General features: G+C 40.0%; 1 protein-coding gene across 1 annotated transcript in view; it reads left to right on the forward strand.

Moving 5' to 3' along the window:
- The window catches only part of LOC126455679 (piRNA biogenesis protein EXD1-like), a 202,750-nt gene that overhangs the window by 151,035 nt on the left and 26,812 nt on the right, over positions 1 to 24,903 (forward strand). The window contains exon 6 of the mRNA XM_050091446.1: positions 1,124 to 1,264. Coding sequence (XP_049947403.1) covers positions 1,124 to 1,264 — 141 coding nt within the window. The remainder of the gene's footprint in view (positions 1 to 1,123; positions 1,265 to 24,903) is intronic.

The following is a 24,903-nucleotide window of genomic DNA, read 5'->3' on the forward strand; positions in this document are numbered from 1 at the left end:
CATATATACATTGACACAAAAGCAACTCACAGACACTTCACCACAGTCTCTGGCAGCTAGAGCCATACCTATATTTGTGTATAAAAATGAAAGATAAGAAGCAGACACTGTGTTTATTTCAGCATTGTCAAATAATGCATGTGTAATATTATGGAAGAACTAAGTTCATTTCTTCTGTGTCAATTCACAAATACATGGTGTATATAATACACCTATTGTTTGTTTGAAATGGAAACAAAAAGAAAATAATGTTCATATTTGCAAGTGGCAAGATTTATTAGTGCTTTGTACAACGTGAGAAAAGTGTTACCTGATGTTGATACAGCAAGAATAAAGCGTGTGTGGTATGTAATTTAATTGTTGATGATTGACAAAAAGAAAAAGTAGAAGTAAGCTCAAGAATTAATGTTTATTTCTGCAATTTCATTTGTCTCACAACAAAACTATGATTTCACTGTATTTCTGTGGCACCAATGTAGCTATAAAATAAACTTTGCATACCATTTTAACTGAGTGCTTACAATGGTGAATGTAACATAAAACATAAAATAGAAATATTAAATGTCACCAATATAAAACACCAAAGAACTAGGAAATAGGGAATATATTAGCAGTTACAATGGTCATAACTGGCAAAAACAAATTGGGCAGTCTGCAGCTGAGAATCAACTATTCACTGGGCCTGGCTGGTAGCTGTGCCCCGTTGTTGCCAATTTTTAAAGGGTTGATATTCCAAGAGACCAATATGACTGCATGTCTGCCATCCCTGAGACAACTGTACAAGTTTTTAAGAAAATAAGTTTGTCATTTAATAAGAGAAATAGATGCAACGAGATCTGATGTTTGATTTTGAATAATTGTATTGATAAATAATTTTCATCAGGAATCTTTTCCATGTTTGGCAAGTGCTACATAATTCATTTTAAGTCAAGATACTACTAGAGTAAATTTTATCTTACCATGAAATGAAGTCATAAGAAATAGATACAGTTCATTTTTTGCCAACTTAAATGCTATGCTGGACCAGCCTGGTATTTTAGTGGCAAATGAATTCCATATTTCCATAGACATCACTTAAATTATTACAAAACTCTGAGTATGGCAATACATTTTTGTTTTGCAGGTAGCTGATCTCTGTGTTGCACTTAATAAGTACCAGGAACTACCTCTCTTTGTCCGAAGTCTACCTGATTGTCTTAATCTTTACTTGGATTTACCTGAAGTGCTTATTCATCGACCATATGTGCGAGATGGCTACATTGATGTAAGTTTCTACAATGTATATGCCTTGCACCACTTAATAACATACCTTGAAGCTTTTCAAAACATATGTAATTAACATGACCTATGATTGTGTTTATTGTGGAAGAGAGTTAGATATGATGGTGGTGTATTTCTTAACAGACTGTTATTGATGAATTAGAGAGATATGTAACACATGATTCTTCATCTTAAAACGTATGTTTCATGTGGAAATGATTATTTCTGGAGTCACAAAGGTCTTTGCCAATAGCTGTTTTGTCTGCTTGATAGCTGAGATTCTGAAGGATTGCTGAAAATGACAATATTGCCAGTGATGACTGAACAAATGTTGTCAAATTCAAGAGAGTCCAAATTTAGGCCAAGATATGTGTAACCTAACTTGATGCACAAGCGCACAAAAACTCCATTAACATTATTCTAAGTAAATACTGATCTTAAATCAATCTTCTCCTTTGTTTTTGGCATCTACAACTCTTCCCATTTAACTAATGTGTTTCTTGTAAGATTTTGCTGTGCACTAATCTGATGGTGGTCTGTGACGAAGTTCCTTTCCACATCTCTATGTTAGCATAACTTACATGAGGGTAAGTCCATTATTATCCACAATGTAGTTATAAAATTTTATTGTAATCAAATAAGAAACTTACAAAAACATCATTTTTTGACATAGAGTCACCTTGCATTTCAATGCACTGATCCCCTCATAAAAAGTATTCGGTTGAGCTGCGAGCCAGGAATGCACCGATTCTTTCACTGCTTCGCCCGAGGCAAATCGATGGCCCATTAATGCCTGTAATTGTCAGAAGGGGCAAGATCGGGACTATATGGAGGATGATCCAGTACTTCAGATTTGAGTTTCTGAAGCGTTTCAGTAGTGTGGGCAGCAGTATGCAGATGGACATTGTCGTGCAACAACACAACACATTTTGACAGAAATCCTCGGCATTTGCTTTGAATTGTAGGCTTTAGCCTGGCAGTAAGCATCTCACTGTAATCTACAGTTTATTGTTGTGCCCCTTTACCCATAATGTTCCAGTACTGGATCTTGTACGTCCCAAAAAACAGTAAGCATTAGTTTTCCTGTGGACGGTTGGGTCTTGAACTTTTTCTTGCACAGCGAATTTGGATGTTTCCATTCCATACTCTGCCATTTACTCTCCGGCTTGTAATGATGGATCCATGTTTTGTCACCAGTAATGATCCTGTACAAGAAGTTGTCCCCTTTGTTACCATAGTGATCCAAATGTTTTTTGCAGATCTCTAAGTGTGTTTGTTTATGCAACTGTGTGAGTTGTTTTAGGACCCATGTTGCACAAACTTCAAGAAACCCAAGTCTGTTGTGGATGATTTTGTAGGAAGATCCATGACTAATTTGCGTCTGTCCAAGAGAATCGTTTCACGTGAATGCTCAATGGTTTCTTCATTTGTGGTGGTAAAGGGCCTTCATCGTGTGTAACACTTGTGCGACCATTTTGTAATTTTTCAGTCCATTTGTAGATACTCTGTTGTGGAAAAACATTGTTCCTGTACTGTACTGAAAGTCTTTGATGAATTTCAGCCCCTGATATGCCTTCCGACCACAGAAAACGGATCACTGGACGTTGCTCTACTTTGGTGCAAATAGACAGCGGAGCAGCCATGATTAACAGCACGGCAGCGATAATGAAACTAACCTAGCTGCTTGAAAATTGCAAAGATGTAACAGCAAATAAACAAAGCAAGCATCATCAATGTAAAATGACACTACTACCAAAACAAACAAAAATATACCTAAATTGCCGATAATAATTGATTTACCCTCATACCAATGATTGTGTGCATTTGAAGCTCTTGTCTGTAAATTTAACAGTTGGTGTGCAGTGTGTTTATGGATGTAAAGTACACTGCTCTGCAAAACTTCGGGATGAGCTAGATGAAGTAACATAACATATTATCTATTTGGTAGAAACGAATGAAAGTGCAGAAGCAGAGGCCCTCTACTCGTGCACAGAAAGATGGATGTTACTTTGCATGAGGTCAGCATGACTGTAGCGCAGTATGTGGCTGGCCCAACAACACAAGGCAATTCAAGAACAGGAAAAGACAGTGTGCCTCAATCACTGCATTCATCTCCATCGTTTTGGAGAAACCACTAATAATGATGAACAGGTTGCCTGATATGATAGATCAATGGTCATTTGTCTGTTGTGTAGAGATCCTCATGAAATGCCTTACCTCTCTGTCTCAATGTAAACACTAAAATCATTGCACAGTACAGAAAAATGTGTGAACTTGGACTGATTGAAGTGGCCAAGGATACTAAATAGTATTGATATATAGGGGTAGCGTAAACTATTTCGATCATTAATATTTGTCCAACAGGACAGGAAAGGTAGTGGCTGCACACTTTGTTATATGAAAAACATATATCACTGTCCTGCTTTAACTGTGTCAAGTCTATCAATAGTGAAGGTGCAGTATGCTGCCAATAGTGTATTTCCTTTGATGGAGTCAATCATCATGATTACCCCTTTCCTTTTTTAGCTGCTATATATAACATGGTGGCTCTTTCTACACAGCTGGTCATATAAGTGGCAAATCCATGAGGTCAACATGTCACTGATGTCAAATTAACATGCTTGGATTATCAAATGATTATCATTTCATTGCAATGATACAGAATTGGTGTGAGTGACATCATCTACATTCTGTGTATCACATGGCCTCATGGTATGGTGTGCCATTGCATATACACTGTGATCTCCTCTCGATCATGTAGTTGTTAATTCTGACAGCAGGTTGTTCATATCTGACATGTCAAAGTCAGTGGCTGTCATATCTGACGTGCTAAGGTCAGCGGCTGTTACCTGTTTTTAAAGTGTTTCAACATGATGATGGCAGGCCAAATCTAGAGTGTGCTGCTGTCACCTGTCTTGATACAGAGGGTGTTGAACAGACGCCCAGACAAGAATGTTCTACATATCTTTCACTCATTGAAAACATTTGGCCATGGGTTTACAAGAGATTGGCATGCTACCACACACACTAGGCACGATGCTAAATGAAGTTTGGCATAGTGTTGAACCAGGATATGTCTACCTGTCAACCAAACTCAGTTAGACTCAATACACAGACAAGTTGAGCATTTTTTACTGCTAAAGGTGACAAGTCTGTGTATTAATCCATATCTACTCTACAGAAGTAGGAAGCTAGCTTAAATCCTGAAATGTCTAACATATCTATACCTTACTAACATATCCTCTAGCTTAATCAGAATTATTACTGATAAAACCATAGAAAAACTCGTACCCTCTCATTTGCTGTCATTTATAGATGAACAAGTTTCAAAATCACTATTCAAGTGTGATGAAACATAAACTAGGATCAAACTTATTTTGAATATTAAATTATCCAGATGTTGTTTGTACGAGTATACACATAATTACACAATATCAATTAAGCCATGGTTTGGTTCACCTTGAAGCCATAAATGTATTGCTTGGATTTATGTAAAGTCATGTTCACCTTAATAGTGAATCACTAAAGGAGACAGTAGGTTAAAATCTTATCTTGTAGTCTTTTAACACTGAAGTTGTCCATTTTTTCACCCTAAAACAGTAATTACTACAAAAATTCTCATTTGTTCGATATGAGATAGCACAAGTTTATCATATAGTGCAATATGTCAGATAAATAGTCTGTGTCATAACAACCTATGAGTTATTATTTGATTGCTTAGGGAAATTCAGTTATAAAATAATGAAATTTGTGCAAAAATAATGAAACTCGTATTAGAAAGGCAAATCATTAATGCATCATCTCCAATGGACGGAATCAAGAGACGCTGAATTGTTTCTCTATTCAGTGAATTTCAGTGCAGCTCACCTGCATGCCGTTTGATGAAGCAATTGTGTGACTGGCCATTGAGAGATTTATAATGATACTTAAAGCATCTCACACTAATCTTACATATATTTATATGGAAAGATGGGAATGTGGGTGTTTTTATCAAGTAAAATTTCTTCTATAAAATTTAATATGATGTACAAAACTTGATAGAATTATACACAGATTTTGTCTTCTTCATATTTAGTCATAAAAAACTTTTCATGTCAACCCTTCACTACTTTAGAAATAGTGCTACAGCACTGATTATAGTTTGGCCACGTAACATGGCATTTGACATGGAGAGACTCAGGAATTGCTTAGGCTCCATTTTGCCGTATTGCTAACAACATTAGTAACAACTCTGATACTAGGACCAATGCTTATTAAAGAAGTGTTCCTCGCAGTAAGGTATGTAGTAAGATTCCTTCTGCAGTCATAATTGATGCAGTGACCTCAATAATAAGAACAGTCTCCTTCTTCTGGAGCTGCTACTTCTACGCATCTTCCATACATAAACTATCAAACACGAATATCGATGCAAAACCCCTCTGTCCAACCTAACATTTCATATTAAGATTACTTCTGAATCCTAACATTAACATTCATTATACGATCACATTTCAATTACATGCTCTTAGATAAGGCGCACATCAAAAAACTGATGTTATCGTTTTAATATCATAATACAGTGTTAGCAACTACATACCTATTTCTCCACTATGATTAACAATAGGTTACTGTTGATACCTCAATTCAGCATAATGCTAGTTAAGTACTATTTTTAAATCTTTTAACTACTACAGGCCAAAATGGGACCCACTGCCAAGTGCCCAGTAAGTTGTCAGAAGTTTCCAAGTAGACTTTGTATACCAATAATTTTGAACAACATGTTACTGGCGTTTCTTCTCCCTTTAATCAGTTAAGGATGGTTGTAAATCTTGAGTACTATACATAAGCCTACATTTTTCTGCTTTTCTGCCTCTTTGGTTAACAATTCTTTAATGTTATCTACTGACACTGACTGAGCGAGTGTATACCTGTCCTTTTTTCCCCCTAAGGTAAGTCTTTCCGCTGCCGGGATTGGAATGACTCCTTACCCTCTCCCTTAAAACCCACACCCTTTCGTCTTTCCCTCTCCTTCCCTCTTTCCTGACGAAGCAACCATTGGTTGCGAAAGCTTGAAATTCTGTGTGTGTGTGTTTGTGTGTTTTTTATTGTGTCTGTCTACCAGCGCTTTCTCGTTTGCTAAGTCATGGAATCTTTGTTTTTAATATATGAACTATATACTAATATGGATATGATGTGTGTTCTTAATTTTAAATTTAGTACTGATGCTTTGGAATATTGAGTGGCTTGTAAACTGTTTCAAGGTGAATGGGATCCTACAAGAGAACATAATACATTATCATTTGCCAGTAGAGCTTGGATGAAACATGGATTGAATTATACGCCAACAGAGAAAGAGTTACTAACTATAGTCTGAAGCATACAAAAGTTTCAAACTTTGATATGGGGATCCAAAGGATCCAAAATAGTGGTGTATATTGATCATTAAGCTCTAGCATTTCCCGTGGTATTTGTTTAATACATGGGAGACTGATATGGTTGGTATTATTCTTACAAAATTCGGTTACTGGTGCCCTGTAACATTTTACGTTCGGAATGAATGATCTGGTAAGGACAGATGGTCCTGGAATTACTTACAATATAATTCTTTTAAAATTAAGTTACACCAACAGTGAAGAAAAGAATTTAGTCTTATGCATAAGGAACGATACAGCTGATGATCCATATTTTAAAGATAAGTGGTTGACAATTAAAAGAGCTTTAACCATAGATAATAAAACATCAGAATGGATGATACATAAAGAGGCGTTATTGTGGAAAATGAAGAGAATAAAGTTGAAATGGGAACTATGGATACTTGTCACAATAGAATTGGGCCTTATTACATTTATTCACAAGGGTTACGGACACCTTGGAGTACAGAAGTGTGTAAAACATGTGGTAAAGTTTTATGATTTTAAGAACTTAATTAGAAAAATATGAACAATAATAAGAACCGCTGAAAGATGCCAGAAGATAAAGGAAGACAATTGAGCTGTTGTGTATAAATTGTATCCTGTAACACCTTTCTGTAGTGGATTTTTTTTGTAAAACCTTCCTGCAGGCTGGGGTGGAGTATCATATATATTTGTGCTAGTAGAGTGCTGGTCCAAGTCTGTTAAGCTCTGCCCTGTGAAACAGTGATTCATTGTTTGAGAGAATATTTCAGAGATTAGGGAAAACCACACAAATTACTGACAATTTATAAATGAGGCATTTAAAGAATTTGTAGCCTGGAAACAAGTAAAGCAAATAACTATTTCTAAACATCACCTTCAAAATATTGTAAACCTTGTGAATGATAGTGAATGAGATTTTGCATCTTTATAGGACATATTGTCCCACAAAACAGACATCTTGAGCACAGGTAATTCCTGAATTTTAGGGACTGATTAAGTGAATTACTGCATGTGATGACAGGACTATCACCTGTAAAGGTAATGTATAAACTTTTAATAGGATAATTACTATTAAAAATGTTTGGTTGGTCTAAAGGGAAAGAATTAACTATAGGTGAAGTACAGAGGCAAGTAGAGGTTAACCTACAACATAATGAACAATGTCTGCAGTGACAGAATAATATTGCCCAGGTACCGGAATTCAAAATTGGTGATTTGGTTTTAATAAGTGATCATCATTTAAGTTGGAATATTAAAGGAGAGACAAGTAAATTTTTTCCTAAATTGTGGGACCATACTGAGCATTGTTCTTAGTGGAGCCAGGAAGTGGTAAAGAAAATGGGTTGTATAATGTAGAAATGGTGAAATCATTTCAACCCAGAGTATAACTAGCTGACACACATTAATATGACATCATTATAAATAATTTTAAGTGTTATTTGTTTAGAATAAGTACACATAAATCAGTCAATCAAGTTTTCTTGATGATACACAAAGGACAACAAATGACACGGTATAGAGGACCCAAAGCTTAATGAACATATACATGCACACACATATGTGGGTAACCACAAGGATCAAAAGGACACCAGAATAAAATTGTATAGTGGTTTTTGGAGGGAGAAATACAGTGCCGTAATCTTATTTTCTTGTAAGACAATAAATGAAAAGCTAACATTGAAGAGGTACAGTGATCACAGTCACATGAGGTAAAAAGGGGATGTGGTGGACATAGATAGAAGTATACATAAAATTTAAGGAGGAGGCCTGAACAAAGTAGACTGTATAGTGATCAGGAAGTCAGAAATGTCTGGTGGATAATATATTTGAAGGAAGATTGGACCGTAGTGAGTCTTGAATGGAATACTCATTATTAGGGTACTGGAGGGATATGATGTACCTTGTTATGGTATAATATGGAGTTGTGTTGCGTAGGTTAACACCCATAGATGGGAAACTATACCAGCTTTGGGTGGACCTGTAGGAGGGATGGCCCCAAACATATTTTTTGTTGATGAGTGAAGGAGGTAGAGGGATGCATCACATTGTATTTTGAGTAAGTAAGGCAAAGAGTACTGGTTCCTGGAAAGATGGAGGAAAGAATAAGTTGAAAGAAAAAGAAAGGGAAAATGGCTGAAATAAAGTGAAGTTTCCTCCAGATTAAAGGACTTACCTGTTATGAGCTTTATTAGTGGGATACTGTCATGTTCTGAGGTTTGACCTTTATAGCAAGATACTGTAAGATAATCTTTAAAGAAGTGCTAAGGCACAGGCACATTCCTGAGTTGTGGAAATAAGTAATAAGGCAAAAATGATATGTATTTGTCAGAAATCTGGAGACAAGAAACAATTAGAAACTGCAAAATTGTTTAATGAAGAACGTGAGTAAAAGTCGGATTCTTAAGTAATATTACAGATTTTAAATAGTAGAAATAATTTATTTAACAATGAATGATGACAAAAATATAGAGCCCACATAATTATATTGGGATGACAGATTTGGTCTAATAAAAACAATGAAATATATATTAGATAATAGGAAATGACTTTACAGTAAATCTAGAAATCATGTAAGATGATGTAGTATGCCGGCCGGGGTGGCCGAGTGGTTCTAGGGGCTACAGTCTGGAACCGTGTGACCTGTACGGTCGCAGGTTCGAATCCTGCCTCGGGCATGGATGTGTGTGATGTCCTTAGGTTAGTTAGGATTAAGTAGTTCTAAGTTCTAGGAGACTGATGACCTTAGAAGTTAAGTCCCATAGTGCTCAGAGCCTTTTGGACCATTTTTTGATGTAATATGCATGATATCTTTCATTCAAGTTGGAGAGTAAGTAGTTTAAAATCATATTTTGCTAGGAAATGCCTTGGTACAGTCTTAGGCCCTTTGATAAATTGATGATATTTACATGAATATAGAGAGAAAAACTATTATTTTATGCTAACAGACCCAGAGTGGTGCAAAACACTGTTGCTAGGCTTTTGTTAATGCAGAACCAAGAATATGTGAAGGAGTTGTACCTCCAGTGGGCACGAGTGGTGAACACATGTCATCACTTGCTGTGGTGGATGTGTTATTCCATGCAGCCGCTCATAGAAGGTGTTGTGGTGGCCCACCAAGGAAAACAAAGAGCCTGTATTAGTAGCGTACATTATTTAAAAAGTTATGTATTGGACTTACTCTTTTGTGTACAGACTAAAGAGGAGGAGCCTGGAGATCATTGTAAAGTATATTGTATTAATGGTTAATTTGACAGTATATGTTTCAAATGATGTAACTCTGATTATGACTGATTTACATTGTTTGAGGAGTGTAATGAGTTATTTTTGCAACAAATTCATGAAATCTTTGTGGAAGGAGATCATATCACGGTGAAGAAGATTATAGACTGGGACTGAATAGCAGGACAAGGTCTGCAAGATAGTGTTGTTGGCAACCATAGATTCGAAAGATATTAGCAAACAAACTGAATATACAATAGTTGTCTGCTATGCTGGGAGGACATATGTAACTGATAGGTTTGACGTCTCCCTCTGAGGATTGGCACAAGACAGTGTGTGATTAGTCCAAAGTGAGCTTAACCTACATGCGTATACCACGTTAGTAATATTATGTTGTCTCTATGTATGCACAGTAACTGTTTATCTTACTTGTACCTGTGAAATAAAATTCCTTCATGTATTTCTCCAATTTTCACTGTTACTTGTGTTGTTTTGGGGTGAACAATGAAAGTGATTGTTTAGATTGACATCTTTCAGAGTTCGTAAATTGAAACAGAGTTTTCTTATATATTTTTTGTATTTATTAACTTTTTCAAAATATATAGCAGTTTCCTCTTTCCTTTATAACTTGGGTTGGCTACAAACCTTCTAATGCCTTAGATGACAAGAATCGATGTGGAGTTGACACAAGCAGACACAAGCAGATATTTTGCTTGTGTCTGTATATGTGCGGATGGATATGTGTGTGTGTGTGTGCGAGTGTATACCTGTCCTTTTTTCCCCCTAAGGTAAGTCTTTCCGCTCCCGGGATTGGAATGACTCCTTACCCTCTCCCCTAAAAACCCACATCCTTTTGTCTTTCCCTCTCCTTCCCTATTTCCTGATGAAGCATCCGGGGGTTGTAAAAGCTTGAATTTTGTGTGTGTGTTTGTGTTTGTTTGTGTGTCTAGCAACATACCAATGCTTTCGTTTGGTAAGTTACATCATCTTTGTTTTTTATATATATATATATATATATATATATATATATATATATATAAAAAAAACAAAGATGATGTGACCTACCAAACAAAAGTACTGGCAGGTCGATAGACACACAAACAAACACAAACATACACACAAAATTCAAGCTTTTGCAACCCACGGTTGCTTCGTCAGGAAAGAGGGAAGGAATTTTGTGTGTATGTTTGTGTTTGTTTTGTGTGTCTATCGACCTGCCAGTGCTTTTGTTTGGTAAGTCACATCATCTTTGTTTTTAGATACATTTTTCCCACGTGGAATGTTTCCCTCTATTGTTTATATAATAACGAAAGCACTGGCACGTCGATAGACACACAAACAAACACAAATATACACACAAAATTCAAGCTTTCGCAACCAACGGTTGCTTCGTCAGGAAAGAGGAAAGGAGAGGGAAAGACGAAAGGATGTGGGTTTTAAAAGAGAGGGTAAGGAGTCACTCCAATCCCGGGAGCGGAAAGACTTACCTTAGGGGGAAAAGAGGACAGGTATACACTCGCACACACACACATATCCATCCGCACATACACAGACACAAGCAGACATTTGTAAAGGCAAAGAGTTTGGGCAGAGATGTCAGTCGAGGCGGAAGTACAGAGGCAAAGATGTTGTTGAAAGACAGGTGAGGTATGAGTGGCGGCAAATTGAAATTAGCGGAGATTGAGGCCTGGCGGATAACGAGAAGCGAGGATATGCTGAAGGGCAAGTTCCCATCTCCGGAGTTCTGACAGGCTGGTGTTAGTGGGAAGTATCCAGATAACCCGGATGGTGTAACACTGTGCCAAGATGTGCAGACCGTGCACCAAGGCATGTTTAGCCATAGGGTGATCCTCATTACCAACAAACACTGTCTGCCTGTGTCCATTCATGCGAATGGACAGTTTGTTGCTGGTCATTCCCACATAGAAAGCTTCACAGCGTAGGCAGGTCAGTTGGTAAATCACGTGGGTGCTTTCACACGTGGCTCTGCCTTTGATTGTGTACACCTTCCGGGTTACAGGACTGGAGTAGGTGGTGATGGGAGGGTGCATGGGACAGGTTTTACACCGGGGCGGTTACAAGGGTAGGAGCCAGAGGGTAGGGAAGGTGGTTTGGGGATTTCATAGGGATGAACTAAGAGGTTACGAAGGTTAGGTGGACGGCGGAAAGACACTCTTGGTGGAGTGGGGAGGTTTTCATAAAGGATGGATCTCGTTTCAGGGCAGGATTTGAGGAAGTCGTATCCCTGCTGGAGAGCCACATTCAGAGTATGATCCAGTCCCGGAAAGTATCCTCTCACAAGTGGGGCACTTTTGGGGTTGTTCTGGGGGAGGTTCTGGGTTTGAGGAGATGAGGAAGTGGCTCTGGTTATTTGCTTCTGTACCAGGTTGGGAAGGTAGTTGCGGGATGCGAAAGCTGTTTTCAGGTTGTTGGTGTAATGGTTCAGGGATTCCGGACTGGAGCAGATTTGTTTGCCACGAAGACCTAGGCTGTAGGGAAGGGACCGTTTGATGTGGAATGGGTGGCAGCTGTCATAATGGAGGTACTGTTGCTTGTTAGTGGGTTTGATGTGGACGGACGTGTGAAGCTGGCCATTGGACAGGTGGAGGTCAACGTCAAGGAAAGTGGCATGGGATTTGGAGTAGGACCAGGTAAATCTGATGGAACCAAAGGAGTTGAAGTTGGAGAGGAAATTCTGGAGTTCGTCTTCACTGTGAGTCCAGATCATGAAAATGTCATCAATAAATCTGTACCAAACTTTGGGTTGGCAGGCCTGGGTAACCAAGAAGGCTTCCTCTAAGCAACCCATGAATAGGTTGGCGTACAAGGGGGCCATCCTGGTACCCATGGCTGTTCCCTTTAATTGTTGGTATGTCTGGCCTTCGAAAGTGAAGAACTTGTGGGTCAGGATGAAGCTGGCTAAAGTAATGAGGAAAGAGGTTTTAGGTAGCGTGGCAGGTGATCGGCGTGAAAGAAAGTGCTCCATTGCAGCGAGGCCCTGGATGTGTGGAATATTTGTGTATAAGGAAGTGGCATCAATGGTTACAAGGATGGTTTCCGGGGGTAACAGACTGGGTAAGGATTCCAGGCGTTCGAGAAAGTGGTTGGTGTCTTTGATGAAGGATGGGAGACTGCATGTAATGGGTTGAAGGTGTTGATCTACGTAGGCAGAGATACGTTCTGTGGGAGCTTGGTAACCAGCTACAATGGGACGGCCGGGATGATTGGGTTTGTGAATTTTTGGAAGAAGGTAGAAGGTAGGGGTGCGGGGTGTCAGGGGGGTCAGGAGGTTGATGGAGTCAGGTGAAAGATTTTGTAGGGGGCCTAAGGTTCTGAGGATTCCTTGAAGCTCCGCCTGGACATCAGGAATGGGATTACCTTGGCAAACTTTGTAAGTAGTGTTGTCTGAAAGCTGACACAGTCCCTCAGCCACATACTCCCGACGATCAAGTACCACGGTTGTGGAACCCTTGTCCGCCGGAAGAATGACGATGGATCGGTCAGCCTTCAGATCACGGATAGCCTGGGCTTCAGCAGTGGTGATGTTGGGAATAGGATTAAGGTTTTTTAAGAAGGATTGAGAGGCAAGGCTGGAAGTCAGAAATTCCTAGAAAGTTTGGAGAGGGTGATTTTGAGGAAGAGGAGGTGGGTCCCGCTGTGAATGAAGGTGAGGACATTGGATAGGACAGAGGTTTCAGATTGGGAGAGAGGTTTGGAGGAAAGGTTAACTACTGAATTAGGGTGTTGTGGTTCCAGATTGTGTTGATTGGAATTTTGAGGTTCACATCTACATCTACATCTATACTCCGCGAGCCACCTTACGGTGTGTGGCGGAGGGTACTTATTGTACCACTATCTGATCCCCCCTTCCCTGTTCCATTCACGAATTGTGCGTGGGAAGAACGACTGCTTGTAAGTCTCCGTATTTGCTCTAATTTCTCGGATCTTTTCGTTGTGATCATTACGCGAGATATATGTGGGCGGTAGTAATATGTTGCCCATCTCTTCCCGGAATGTGCTCTCTCGTAATTTCGATAATAAACCTCTCCGTATTGCGTAACGCCTTTCTTGAAGTGTCCGTCACTGGAGCTTGTTCAGCATCTCCGTAACGCTCTCGCGCTGACTAAATGTCCCCATGACGAATCGCGCTGCTTTTCGCTGGATCATGTCTATCTCTTCTATTAATCCAACCTGGTAAGGGTCCCATACTGATGAGCAATACTCAAGAATCGGACGAACAAGCGTTTTGTAAGCTACTTCTTTCGTCGATGAGTCACATTTTCTTAGAATTCTTCCTATGAATCTCAACCTGGCGCCTGCTTTTCCCACTATTTGTTTTATGTGATCATTCCACTTCAGATCGCTCCGGATAGTAACTCCTAAGTATTTTACGGTCGTTACCGCTTCCAATGATTTACCACCTATGGCATAATCGTACTGGAATGGATTTCTGCCCCTATGTATGCGCATTATATTACATTTATCTACGTTTAGGGAAAGCTGCCAGCTGTCGCACCATGCATTAATCCTCTGCAGGTCCTCCTGGAGTACGTACGAGTCTTCTGATGTTGCTACTTTCTTGTAGACAACCGTGTCATCTGCAAATAGCCTCACGGAGCTACCGATGTTGTCAACTAAGTCATTTATGTATATTGTAAACAATAAAGGTCCTATCACGCTTCCCTGCGGTACTCCCGAAATTACCTCTACATCTGCAGATTTTGAACCGTTAAGAATGCCATGTTGTGTTCTTTCTTCTAGGAAATCCTGAATCCAATCACAAACCTGGTCCGATATTCCGTAAGCTCGTATTTTTTCACTAAACGTAAGTGCGGAACCGTATCAAATGCCTTCCTGAAGTCCAGGAATACGGCATCAATCTGCTCGCCAGTGTCTACGGCACTGTGAATTTCTTGGGCAAATAGGGCGAGCTGAGTTTCACATGATCTCTGTTTGCGGAATGCATGTTGGTTATGATGAAGGAGATTTGTATTATCTAAGAACGTCATAATACGAGAACACAAAACATGTTCAATTATTCTACAACAGATTGACGTAAGCGAAATAGGCCTATAATTATTCGCATCTGATTTATGACCCTTCTTGAAAATGGGAACGACCTGCGCTTTCTTCCAGTCGCTAGGTACTTTACGTTCTTCCAGCGATCTACGATAGCCTCACGGAGCTACCGATGTTGTCAACTAAGTCATTTATGTATATTGTAAACAATAAAGGTCCTATCACGCTTCCCTGCGGTACTCCCGAAATTACCTCTACATCTGCATGTGCATGTGCTCGTACCTTCGTTAACTGCCTGCAATGGGGCACCTTGCCAATGGTTTCCGGAAATCTAGAAGTATGGAGTCTGCCTATTGCCTTTAATCCATAGTTCGCAGCGTATCATGTGAGAAAAGGGAAAGTTGAGCTATGCTTACTGAAATTATGCTAATTCGTGGACATAAGCTTCTCAGTCTCAAGAAAGTTTATTATATTCGAACTGAGAATATTTTCAAAGACCTGCAGCAAACAGAAGTTAAGGATACTGGTCTGTAATTTTTTGGTTCCGTTCTTTTAGGTCAACGCGGGGTAACCGCCCGGTCTTGGGCGTCCTGTCACGGTCCGCGCGGCTACCCCCGTCGGAGGTGCGCGTACTCCCTCGGGCATGGGTGTGTGTTGTCTTTTGCGTAAGTTAGTTTAAATTAGATTAAGTACTGTGTAAGCTTAGGGACCAATGACCTCAGTAGTTTGGTCCCATAAAACGCTACCACAAATTTCCTATTTTTCCGTTCTTTTACCCATCTTATATACTGGAGTCACCTGCGCTTTTTTACGAATTGCTTGGGACTTTGTGCTGGGCGAGAGATTCACGATGAATGCAAGCTAGGTGAGGGGCCAATGGTGTACTCTTTGTAAAATCTAAATGGAATTCTATCCGGACCTTGTGACTTATTTGCTTCAAATCTTTAAGTTGTCTCTCTTCGCCAGGTACGCTTACTGCTATGTCACCCACTCAAGAGTGTGTCCGACGTTCAAATGACAGTATGTTTGTACCATTACGCGTGGCAGCAGTACTCTCTGCCCAGTTAAAATGCTCATCGAGAGCTACACCCAACTGTTTCGCTGCTTTCAGATACCGTGTTCGAATACCGTCAGGCGTGATGAGGCGCAGTTTATCGCGGAAATCTGGTGTTATTAATTTATGATGGCCCACTAAGATTACTTGCGACTTTTTTGCATTTAGTTTAATTCCCAGGTGTTTCACTCTCGTCACCAATAAAGGCAGTCAGTCATATTTATATCTTTAGGTATGACACTTAAGCAGAGATGGAGGTCGTCAGCGCAGAAATGATATGTACAGAAAGGCAAAACACAAGAAATGTCATTGACATAAGCGAAAAACAAAAGTGAGCATAAAGCAATCTCTGTGGCACTCCTAAGGGAAGATATTTCCAGAATCGCTTTTCATTCCTACAGACAACGCAATACGGTCTGTTTTTCAAGTATATGTTAGTCGCAGCGACTAAAAATATTAACTAAAAGAAAGAAGACCTGAGGAAGTTCGACGTGTGACGCAACTCACTCGCATCAAAAACAGGTTTTGGGGGGAGGCAGGTTTTGGGGGGAGTGGAGCTGGAAGTGGGAGATTGAGTAGATGGGAGAGACTGGGTCTGTGTGCAATGAGAGGAGGTTGAGGTTTGCTGGAAAGGTTGTGAAGGGTGAGTGAGTTGCCTTTCCGGAGGTGGGAAACCAGGAGATTGGATAGTTTTTTGAGGTGGAGGGTGGCATGCTATTCTAATTTGCGGCTGGCCTGTAGGAGGATGCTCTGAACAGCTGGTGTGGATGTGGGAGAGGAAAGACTGAGGACTTTTATTAAGGATAGGAGTTGACGGGTGTGTTCATTGGCTGAGTTGATGTGTAGGTGAAGGATTAGGTGGGTGAGGGCAATGGATTGTTCAGATTGGAACTGGTATAGGGACTGATGGAAAGAAGGGTTACAGCCAGATATGGGAACTTTAAGTGTGAGGCCTTTGGGGGTAATGTCAAATGTCAGACAAGCTTGAGAAAATAAAATATGGGAGTGTAATCTGGCTAGGGCGAAGGCATGTTTGCGGAGGGAATGTAAATAAAACTTAATGGGGTCATTGTGGGGATGGTGTGAGGGTGACATGGTATTAGAAGGTGGAAAGTGTAACATGAGGCTGAAATGAAAATGAAAATAAAAATATAAATATATGGGGAGAGATAATGGTGAACTGGAAAGCAACTGGAGATCTGGTGTGAAAAAAGGCGAAAAAGTGTTGGTTATAGCTGGGCTTGTTGATCCTGTGGTGAACTTGGGTTGGTAGACAATGATGGTTGTAGCCTGTAGCTGGCTACCAAGCCCCCACAGAACGTATCTCTGCCTACGTAAATCAACACCTTCAACCCATTACATGCAGTCTCCCATCCTTCATCAAAGACACCAACCAGTTTCTCGAACGCCTAAAATCCTTACCCAGTCTTTTACCCCCGGAAACCATCCTTGTAACCATTGATGCCACTTCCTTATACACAAATATTCCGCACGTCCAGGGCCTCGCTGCGATAGAGCACTTCCTTTCACGCCGATCACCTGCCACCCTACCTAAAACCTCTTTCCTCATTACCTTAGCCAGCTTCATCCTGACCCACAAGTTCTTCACTTTCGAAGGCCAGACATACCAACAATTAAAGGGAACAGCCATGGGTACCAGGATGGCCCCCTCGTACGCCAACCTATTCATGGGTCGCTTAGAGGAAGTCTTCTTGGTTACCCATGCCTGCCAACCCAAAGTTTGGTACAGATTTATGATGACATTTTCATGATCTGGACTCACAGTGAAGAGGAACTCCAGAATTTCCTCTCCAACCTCAACTTCTTTGGTTCCATCAGATTCACCTGGTCCTACTCAAAATCCCATGCCACTTTCTTTGACATTGACCTCCACCTGTCCAATGGCCAGCTTCACACGTCCGTCCACATCAAACCCACTAACAAGCAACAGTACCTCCATTATGACAGCTGCCACCCATTCCACATCAAACGGTCCCTTCTCTACAGCCTAGGTCTTCGTGGCAAACGAATATGCTCCAGTCCGGAATCCCTGAACCATTACACCAACAACCTGAAAACAGCTTTCGCATCCCGCAACTACCCTCCCGACCTGGTACAGAAGCAAATAACCAGAGCCACTTCCTCATCTCCTCAAACCCAGAACCTCCCACAGAAGAACCCCAAAAGTGCCCCACTTGTGAGAGGATACTTTCTGGGACTGGATCAGACTCTGAATGTGGCTCTCCAGCAGGGATACGACTTCCTCAAATCCTGCCCTGAAACGAGATCCATCCTTCATGAAATCCTCCCCACTCCACCAAGAGTGTCTTTCCGCCATCCACCTAACCTTCGAAACCTCTTAGTTCATCCCTATGAAATCCCCAAACCACCTTCCCTACCCTCTGGCTCCTACCCTTGTAACCGCCCCGGTGTAAAACCTGTCCCATGCACCCTCCCATCACCACCTACTCCAGTCCTGTAACCCGGAAGGTGTACACGATCAAAGGCAGAGCCACGTGTGAAAGCACCCACGTGATTTACCAACTGACCTGCCTACACTGTGAAGCTTTCTATGTGGGAATGACCAGCAACAAACTGTCCATTCGCATGAATGCACACAGGCAGACAGTGTTTGTTGGTAATGAGGACCACCCTGTGGCTAAACATGCCTTTGTGCACGGCCAGCACATCTTGGCACAGTGTTACACCGTCCGGGTTATCTGGATACTTCCCACTAATACCAACCTGTCAGAACTCCGGAGATGGGAACTTGCCCTTCAGCATATCCTCGCTTCTCGTTATCTGCCAGGCCTCAATCTCCGCTAATTTCAATTTGCCGCCACTCATACCTCACCTGTCTTTCAACAACATCTTTGCCTCTGTACTTCCGCCTCGACTGACATCTCTGCCCAAACTCTTTGCCTTTACAAATGTCTGCTTGTGTCTGTGTATGTGCGGATGGATATGTGTGTGTGTGCGAGTGTATACCTGTCCTCTTTTCCCCCTAAGGTAAGTCTTTCCGCTCCCGGGATTGGAGTGACTCCTTACCCTCTCCCTTAAAACCCACATCCTTTTGTCTTTCCCTCTCCTTCCCTCTTTCCTGACGAAGCAACCATTGGTTGCGAAAGCTTGAATTTTGTGTGTATGTTTGTGTTTGTTTGTGTGTCTGTCGACCTGCCAGCACTTTCATTTGGTAAGTCAAATCATCTTTGTTATATATATATATATATATATATATATATATATATATATATATATATATATATATATATATATATATATATATATATATATATATATAAAAAATTAAAACCCACTTCCTTTCGTCTTTCCCTCTCCTTCCCTCTTTCCTGATGAGGCAACAGCAGTTTGTTGCGAAAGCTTGAATAATTTTGTGTGTATGTTTGTGGTTGTTTGTGTGTCTGTCGACCTGCCAGCACTTTCGTTTGGTAAGTCAAATCATCTTTGTTTATATATAGGTCGACAGACACACAAACATACACACAAAATTATTCAAGCTTTCACAACAAACTGTTGCCTCATCAGGAAAGAGGGAAGGAGAGGGAAAGACGAAAGGAAGTGGGTTTTAAGGGAGAGGGTAAGGAGTCATTCCAATCCCGGGAGCGGAAAGACTTACCTTAGGGGGAAAAAAGGACGGGTATACACTCGCACACACACACACATATCCATACACACATATACAGACACAAGCAGACATATTTAAAGACAAAGAGTTTGGGCAGAGATGTCAGTCGAGGCAGAAGTGCAGAGGCAAAGATGATGTTGAATGACAGGTGAGGTATGAGTGGCGGCAACTTGAAATTAGCGGATATTCAGGCCTGGTGGATAACGGGAAGAGAGGATATATTGAAGAGCAAGTTCCCATCTTCGGAGTTCGGATAGGTTGGTGTTAGTGGGAAGTATCCAGATAACCCGGACGGTGTAACACTGTGCCAAGATGTGCTGGCCGTGCACCAAGGCATGTTTAGCCACAGGGTAATGAGGATCGCCCTGTGGCTAAACATGCCTTGGTGCACGGCCAGCACATCTTGGCACAGTGTTACACCGTCCGGGTTATCTGGATACTTCCCACTAACACCAACCTATCCGAACTCCGGAGATGGGAACTTGCTCTTCAATATATCTTCTCTTCCCGTTATCCACCAGGCCTGAATCTCCGCTAATTTCAAGTTGCCGCCACTCATACCTCCCCTGTCATTCAACATCATCTTTGCCTCTGCACTTCTGCCTTGACTGACATCTCTGCCCAAACTCTTTGTCTTTAAATATGTCTGCTTGTGTCTGTATATGTGCGGATGGATATGTGTGCATGTGCGAGTGTATACCTGTCCTTTTTTCCCCCTAAGGTAAGTCTTTCCGCTCCCGGGATTGGAATGACTCCTTACCCTCTCCTTTAAAACCCACATCCTTTCATCTTTCCCACTCCTTCCCTCTTTCCTGACGAAGCAACCATTGGTTGCGAAAGCTTGAAATTTTGTGTGTGTCTTTGTGTGTTTTTTTATTGTGCCTATCTACCAGCACTTTCCCGTTTGGTAAGTCATGGAATCTTTGTTTTTAATATATTTTTCCCATGTGGAATGTTTCATTCGTATTTCTTTGTGTGTATGCGTAAATGTGTTTGCATGCTCTGATTCTTCGGCCTTCTTATGTGAAAATAAGTTGTAGGTTATTGGAAACCATGGAGACTAGGAAGGACTTCTGCAATAGAAGTATATGAATATGGAAAGAGGGGAAAAATAGACAGGACCTCAAATCAGAAATAAGAAAGGAAGTAAATAGAAATGGTTGCTAAGATCGAAGAAGAGAAAGACGACAGCCCCAAAGACAGGAAACCCTTCCCATCCCCCTTCCCCAGGATCCCTACCTCGCCAGTACTTGAGTGAGAAGCCAGAGGAGGTATGGTGTTAAATTGTCTCCTACATAATGGACACTCCCACCTTCACCCTTGAGGTCCCCGAAGAAAATCTTAGCAACCCTATGGAAACGGCAAATGGTAAAGAACCAGTCAACTTGTTTGCAAGGGTTGTTTGAAAGGTGGGAAGTGTTTTCTGTGTTAGCTATGATTTATCTCTTGGTGTAAATCATGCTCTTATTTACACGATCCACTCCTTTCAATTTCAATACAAACCCTCCCATCTACATCACATCTCATAGAAAGTGTAAAATATTCTATACAAAATAGAACATTATGTGATATAGTATCATCATTATTTAATTATTCATCCAGTATTATATGTTCTGCTAACGTAATATGCATTAGGAAATATAAATTTGAACTTTGGACCAACTATGTCTGTACAATTGTCAAAGAATAATGCAGTTGTAAGGCCAGCTCAGTGAGGACGGAAACCTCATGTAGAGCAAAAAGGTTAAAGCTGGCTTGAATATATTACATTTTGCATGAGAATAGTATTCCCATGACCGAGGGAAATAAGAACTGACCAGGCTCCTAATATATCCTGTCTCAAGGCTGTGCCAAATGACTGAGATCGGAGACAACATGTGTGCAATTCTCTGCCTCATGCTGCAGCCGAGCAAAGTTGGGACATCTAACTGACCATAACAAGAAAATATCTTACCAGGAGCAATTTTGGATGACATAATAACAAATGCTTGTTGGTATGTTTCTCTCACAACTGAGGACGACGCAATCAAAAATTTATATGGAGTTAGAGGTTGTTAGTAGCCTAAATGACTGGAACAAGTAAATCTCTTACCAGGAGCAATTTTGAATGACGTAATAACAAATTCTCACTGGTAAGGTTTTTTATCAGTACCTTTAAGTGTGGAAGGATAGAATAATGTAAGAGTTTGGGGGAATTCGGTGCAAGAAAATTATTACATAAGAAACACCGAAAACAACTCAGGATCCGACAGTCATCACTCCGACCATTGACACAGAATGTTAACGTCTCTGGGAGATATATAACTTTATTTCTTTTACATTGTATTTTCCCTTTTCTGATCTAGTTGTTGGATCTACTAAAAATAATGTCTTGGGATGGACTACCATTTGTACTCGGTAAGGTCCTTCATATTTTTTGGAAAAACTTGTGTGTTTCTTTCTTTAGGGCAGAGCTTTGAAGATGTTGTTTTACTAGAACTAGGTCATCAACCCTGTACTGAGGTTCGACAGCTTTCTCATTATATCTAGTTACTCGTTGTGCTTTTTCAACTAAATGTTTAGGAATTAATTCCTGTTTTAAGTTCGTAATCGTCATTAGGCTGCTCAGGCCAAATAAAACATTTAATAAGAAGTTCTCCTGCAAAGAGTTTTCCTATTACTTCTAAATGTGTTAATCCAGTTGATAAATGTGGTAATTCATTTAAAATAAGTTCAAAGAATTTAATTTTCGTTGCCCATAATGTGTGTTTTTCATGGCAGCAGGTGCGGCATAATATCCCAATTTCTTTCATAACCCTTTCACACGGTTTCGAGGATAGGTTATTGTTGGATTTTAACACTTGGCGAATATCTTCCCACGCTAGAAATTCTTTAAATTTTCTACTCACAAACTGTGGTCCATTATCTGTGAGAAATCGTTTTGGTTTACCTACCTCCAGAAAGTATTGCAAACAGTGTATAACTGTTGGCGTATTTGCTTTTTTGATAGGGCATAGCTTAATATACTTTGACCAGCACTCCTCCCTTTCCTTTTGGAAAATGTATGACACTCCTCCCTTTCCTTTCGGAACTAGTCACAAAAAATCCGCTGCTGTGAGATTGTGTAACGACTTAGGAATAATTGGGTACATTTTGTACTTCGCATGAATGTTACTCTCTTTCACCTTCTGACAGATCTCACAGGTTCTGATTAAAGATGCTACTTGATGCCCTAGATTCTTAAAATAATATAACTTATTCATGTGAGCTATACACTTTGCTATTCTGAAGTGTCCATATCCCGTATGAACATACCACACAATTTACTCTTCCATTATCTTCGGAATATATATGCGCCAACGTTGCAATGTTATACTGTCTCTCCAAAACAAATTATGCCCTATAATTGTCCACTTCCCTGTTTGATTAGGAGGTAAGGAATTTCTGACACACATAGCAAACATTTCTGTAAAATAGGGATCATGATGGATGTTTTCTGTTATTCTTTGAGTCATCTCTTGCACCCTGGTGTGCAGATATTCTACTGTCATAAACGTAACTGCAAAAATTACGCTGGGTCTTTCTGTATGTTTTAATTCTTCCATTCCTTTGGGTAATCTAGACAAAGCATCTGGTACAATATTCTCGGTACCTTTTATATATTGTATCATAATATCATATTCCTGGTGGAAAAGCATCCAGCGCATTAATCTACTATGTAACAATCGACTACTCATTAAAAAAGATAGAGATTGATGATCAGTATAGAAATGGATTTCTGACCCCCATACTAGTGTTTGGAATTTTTGGATACTCCATATTATTGCCAGTAGTTCTTTTTCAGTAGCTGTGTGGTATATTTCATGTTTATTAAGACTAGGGATAGCAAAAGCTATGGATCTATGATTTACAATATCTAGACCCCACTCTCCTTGAAAATGTTCTGCTGCGATACCTTAATCAAATGCGTCGGTTGAAATTTTAAAAGGCTCACCCATACTCGGATGATGTAATATGGATGATTCTACCAGTGCTCTTTTTACATTTGCAAATGCACCATTTGCCTCTTGATTCCAAACCCATGGTATTCCCTTTCTTAATAAACGTAAAATTCTTGGGTCGTTCAGTTCTTGACCTCGTATATACTGTCTGTAGTATCTGGCCATTCTTATAAATCCCTTCAACTGTCTTTAGGTTTCTAGGGGTGGACTGTCTTATGTTACTAGTGGGTGGACATTCTTTAATAGCTTTTATGCACTCAGGGTCTGGTCTAATCCCCTGTACCCCTACAATATGCCCTAGAATCTGAAGCTCTTGTCGCGAAATGTGTGATTTAGACAATTTCACTGTGATACCTTTTTCTTTAAATTTTTTGATTGTCTTACTCAAGGTGAGTCAGTGTTCTTACCTGGTAGCTGAGATTATGAGGATATCACCTACATATATTATTAAATCCTGCAATTAATCTCTTCCTAATGCCTCATGCAGAGCACGTATAAATACAGATATTGAGATATTTAGTCCGAAAGGTAATAAATTGAAATGATACGATGTACCATCAAACAGAAACGCTGTATACTTATTTGATTCAGGATGTAGCCTAATTTGCCAATATCCCACCATCAGGTCCAACATGCTAAAGAACCTTACTTTTTCAAATTTGGATAATAATTCATCAATGTTAATTTGTCTGTCTCGTTCTGTCTCCGTATGCTTATTCAATGTATGTGCGTCTAGCACTAATCACTCACCTCCTGTAACCTTTTTTCCCACTACTTAAGGGTTATTCATGATGCTAGAACTATGTTCTATTGTTGCCAATCCTTTGTCAATTTCCTCCGTAACTGCTTCTTTCAAATTACCTGTATTGGATATGGCTTACAGAAAAATGGAGCGTCATCTTCGATTTTAAACTCACATATGTAATAGCTGATATTACCTGGAAGATTGGAAAATACTACTTCATATTCCACTAGAATTTTATATAAATCTTGTTTTTGTTCACTGGTTAATTTTAGAGACTCATTTACTTGTTTTGTATGTCAGATCGATGTGATAGGTGCTCTACATTATCAATCTCTGGTGACAATCACGCTGTAGCAGTTAATTGTAAACATTGACACTCAGTTGTTTGTTTTGCAATGTAATTATAGGTCACAAATGGTATCCAAAATCTATTGTCATCTTTACCAAAACAAAGATTATTTTCCTCAAAATTCAATACGATGTTAAATTGTAATAACCAATCTAAGCCAAATAATACATTACTATTGATATTTTCTACTATTAAAAGTGTTTGTGAAAGTGGGATATTTCCAATGTGGCAGTTCACTTGGGTTTCGTGTTTCATA

The sequence above is a fragment of the Schistocerca serialis genome, chromosome 2 (genome assembly GCF_023864345.2).
Source record: "Schistocerca serialis cubense isolate TAMUIC-IGC-003099 chromosome 2, iqSchSeri2.2, whole genome shotgun sequence".
In the NCBI taxonomy this organism is placed as follows: domain Eukaryota; kingdom Metazoa; phylum Arthropoda; class Insecta; order Orthoptera; family Acrididae; genus Schistocerca; species Schistocerca serialis.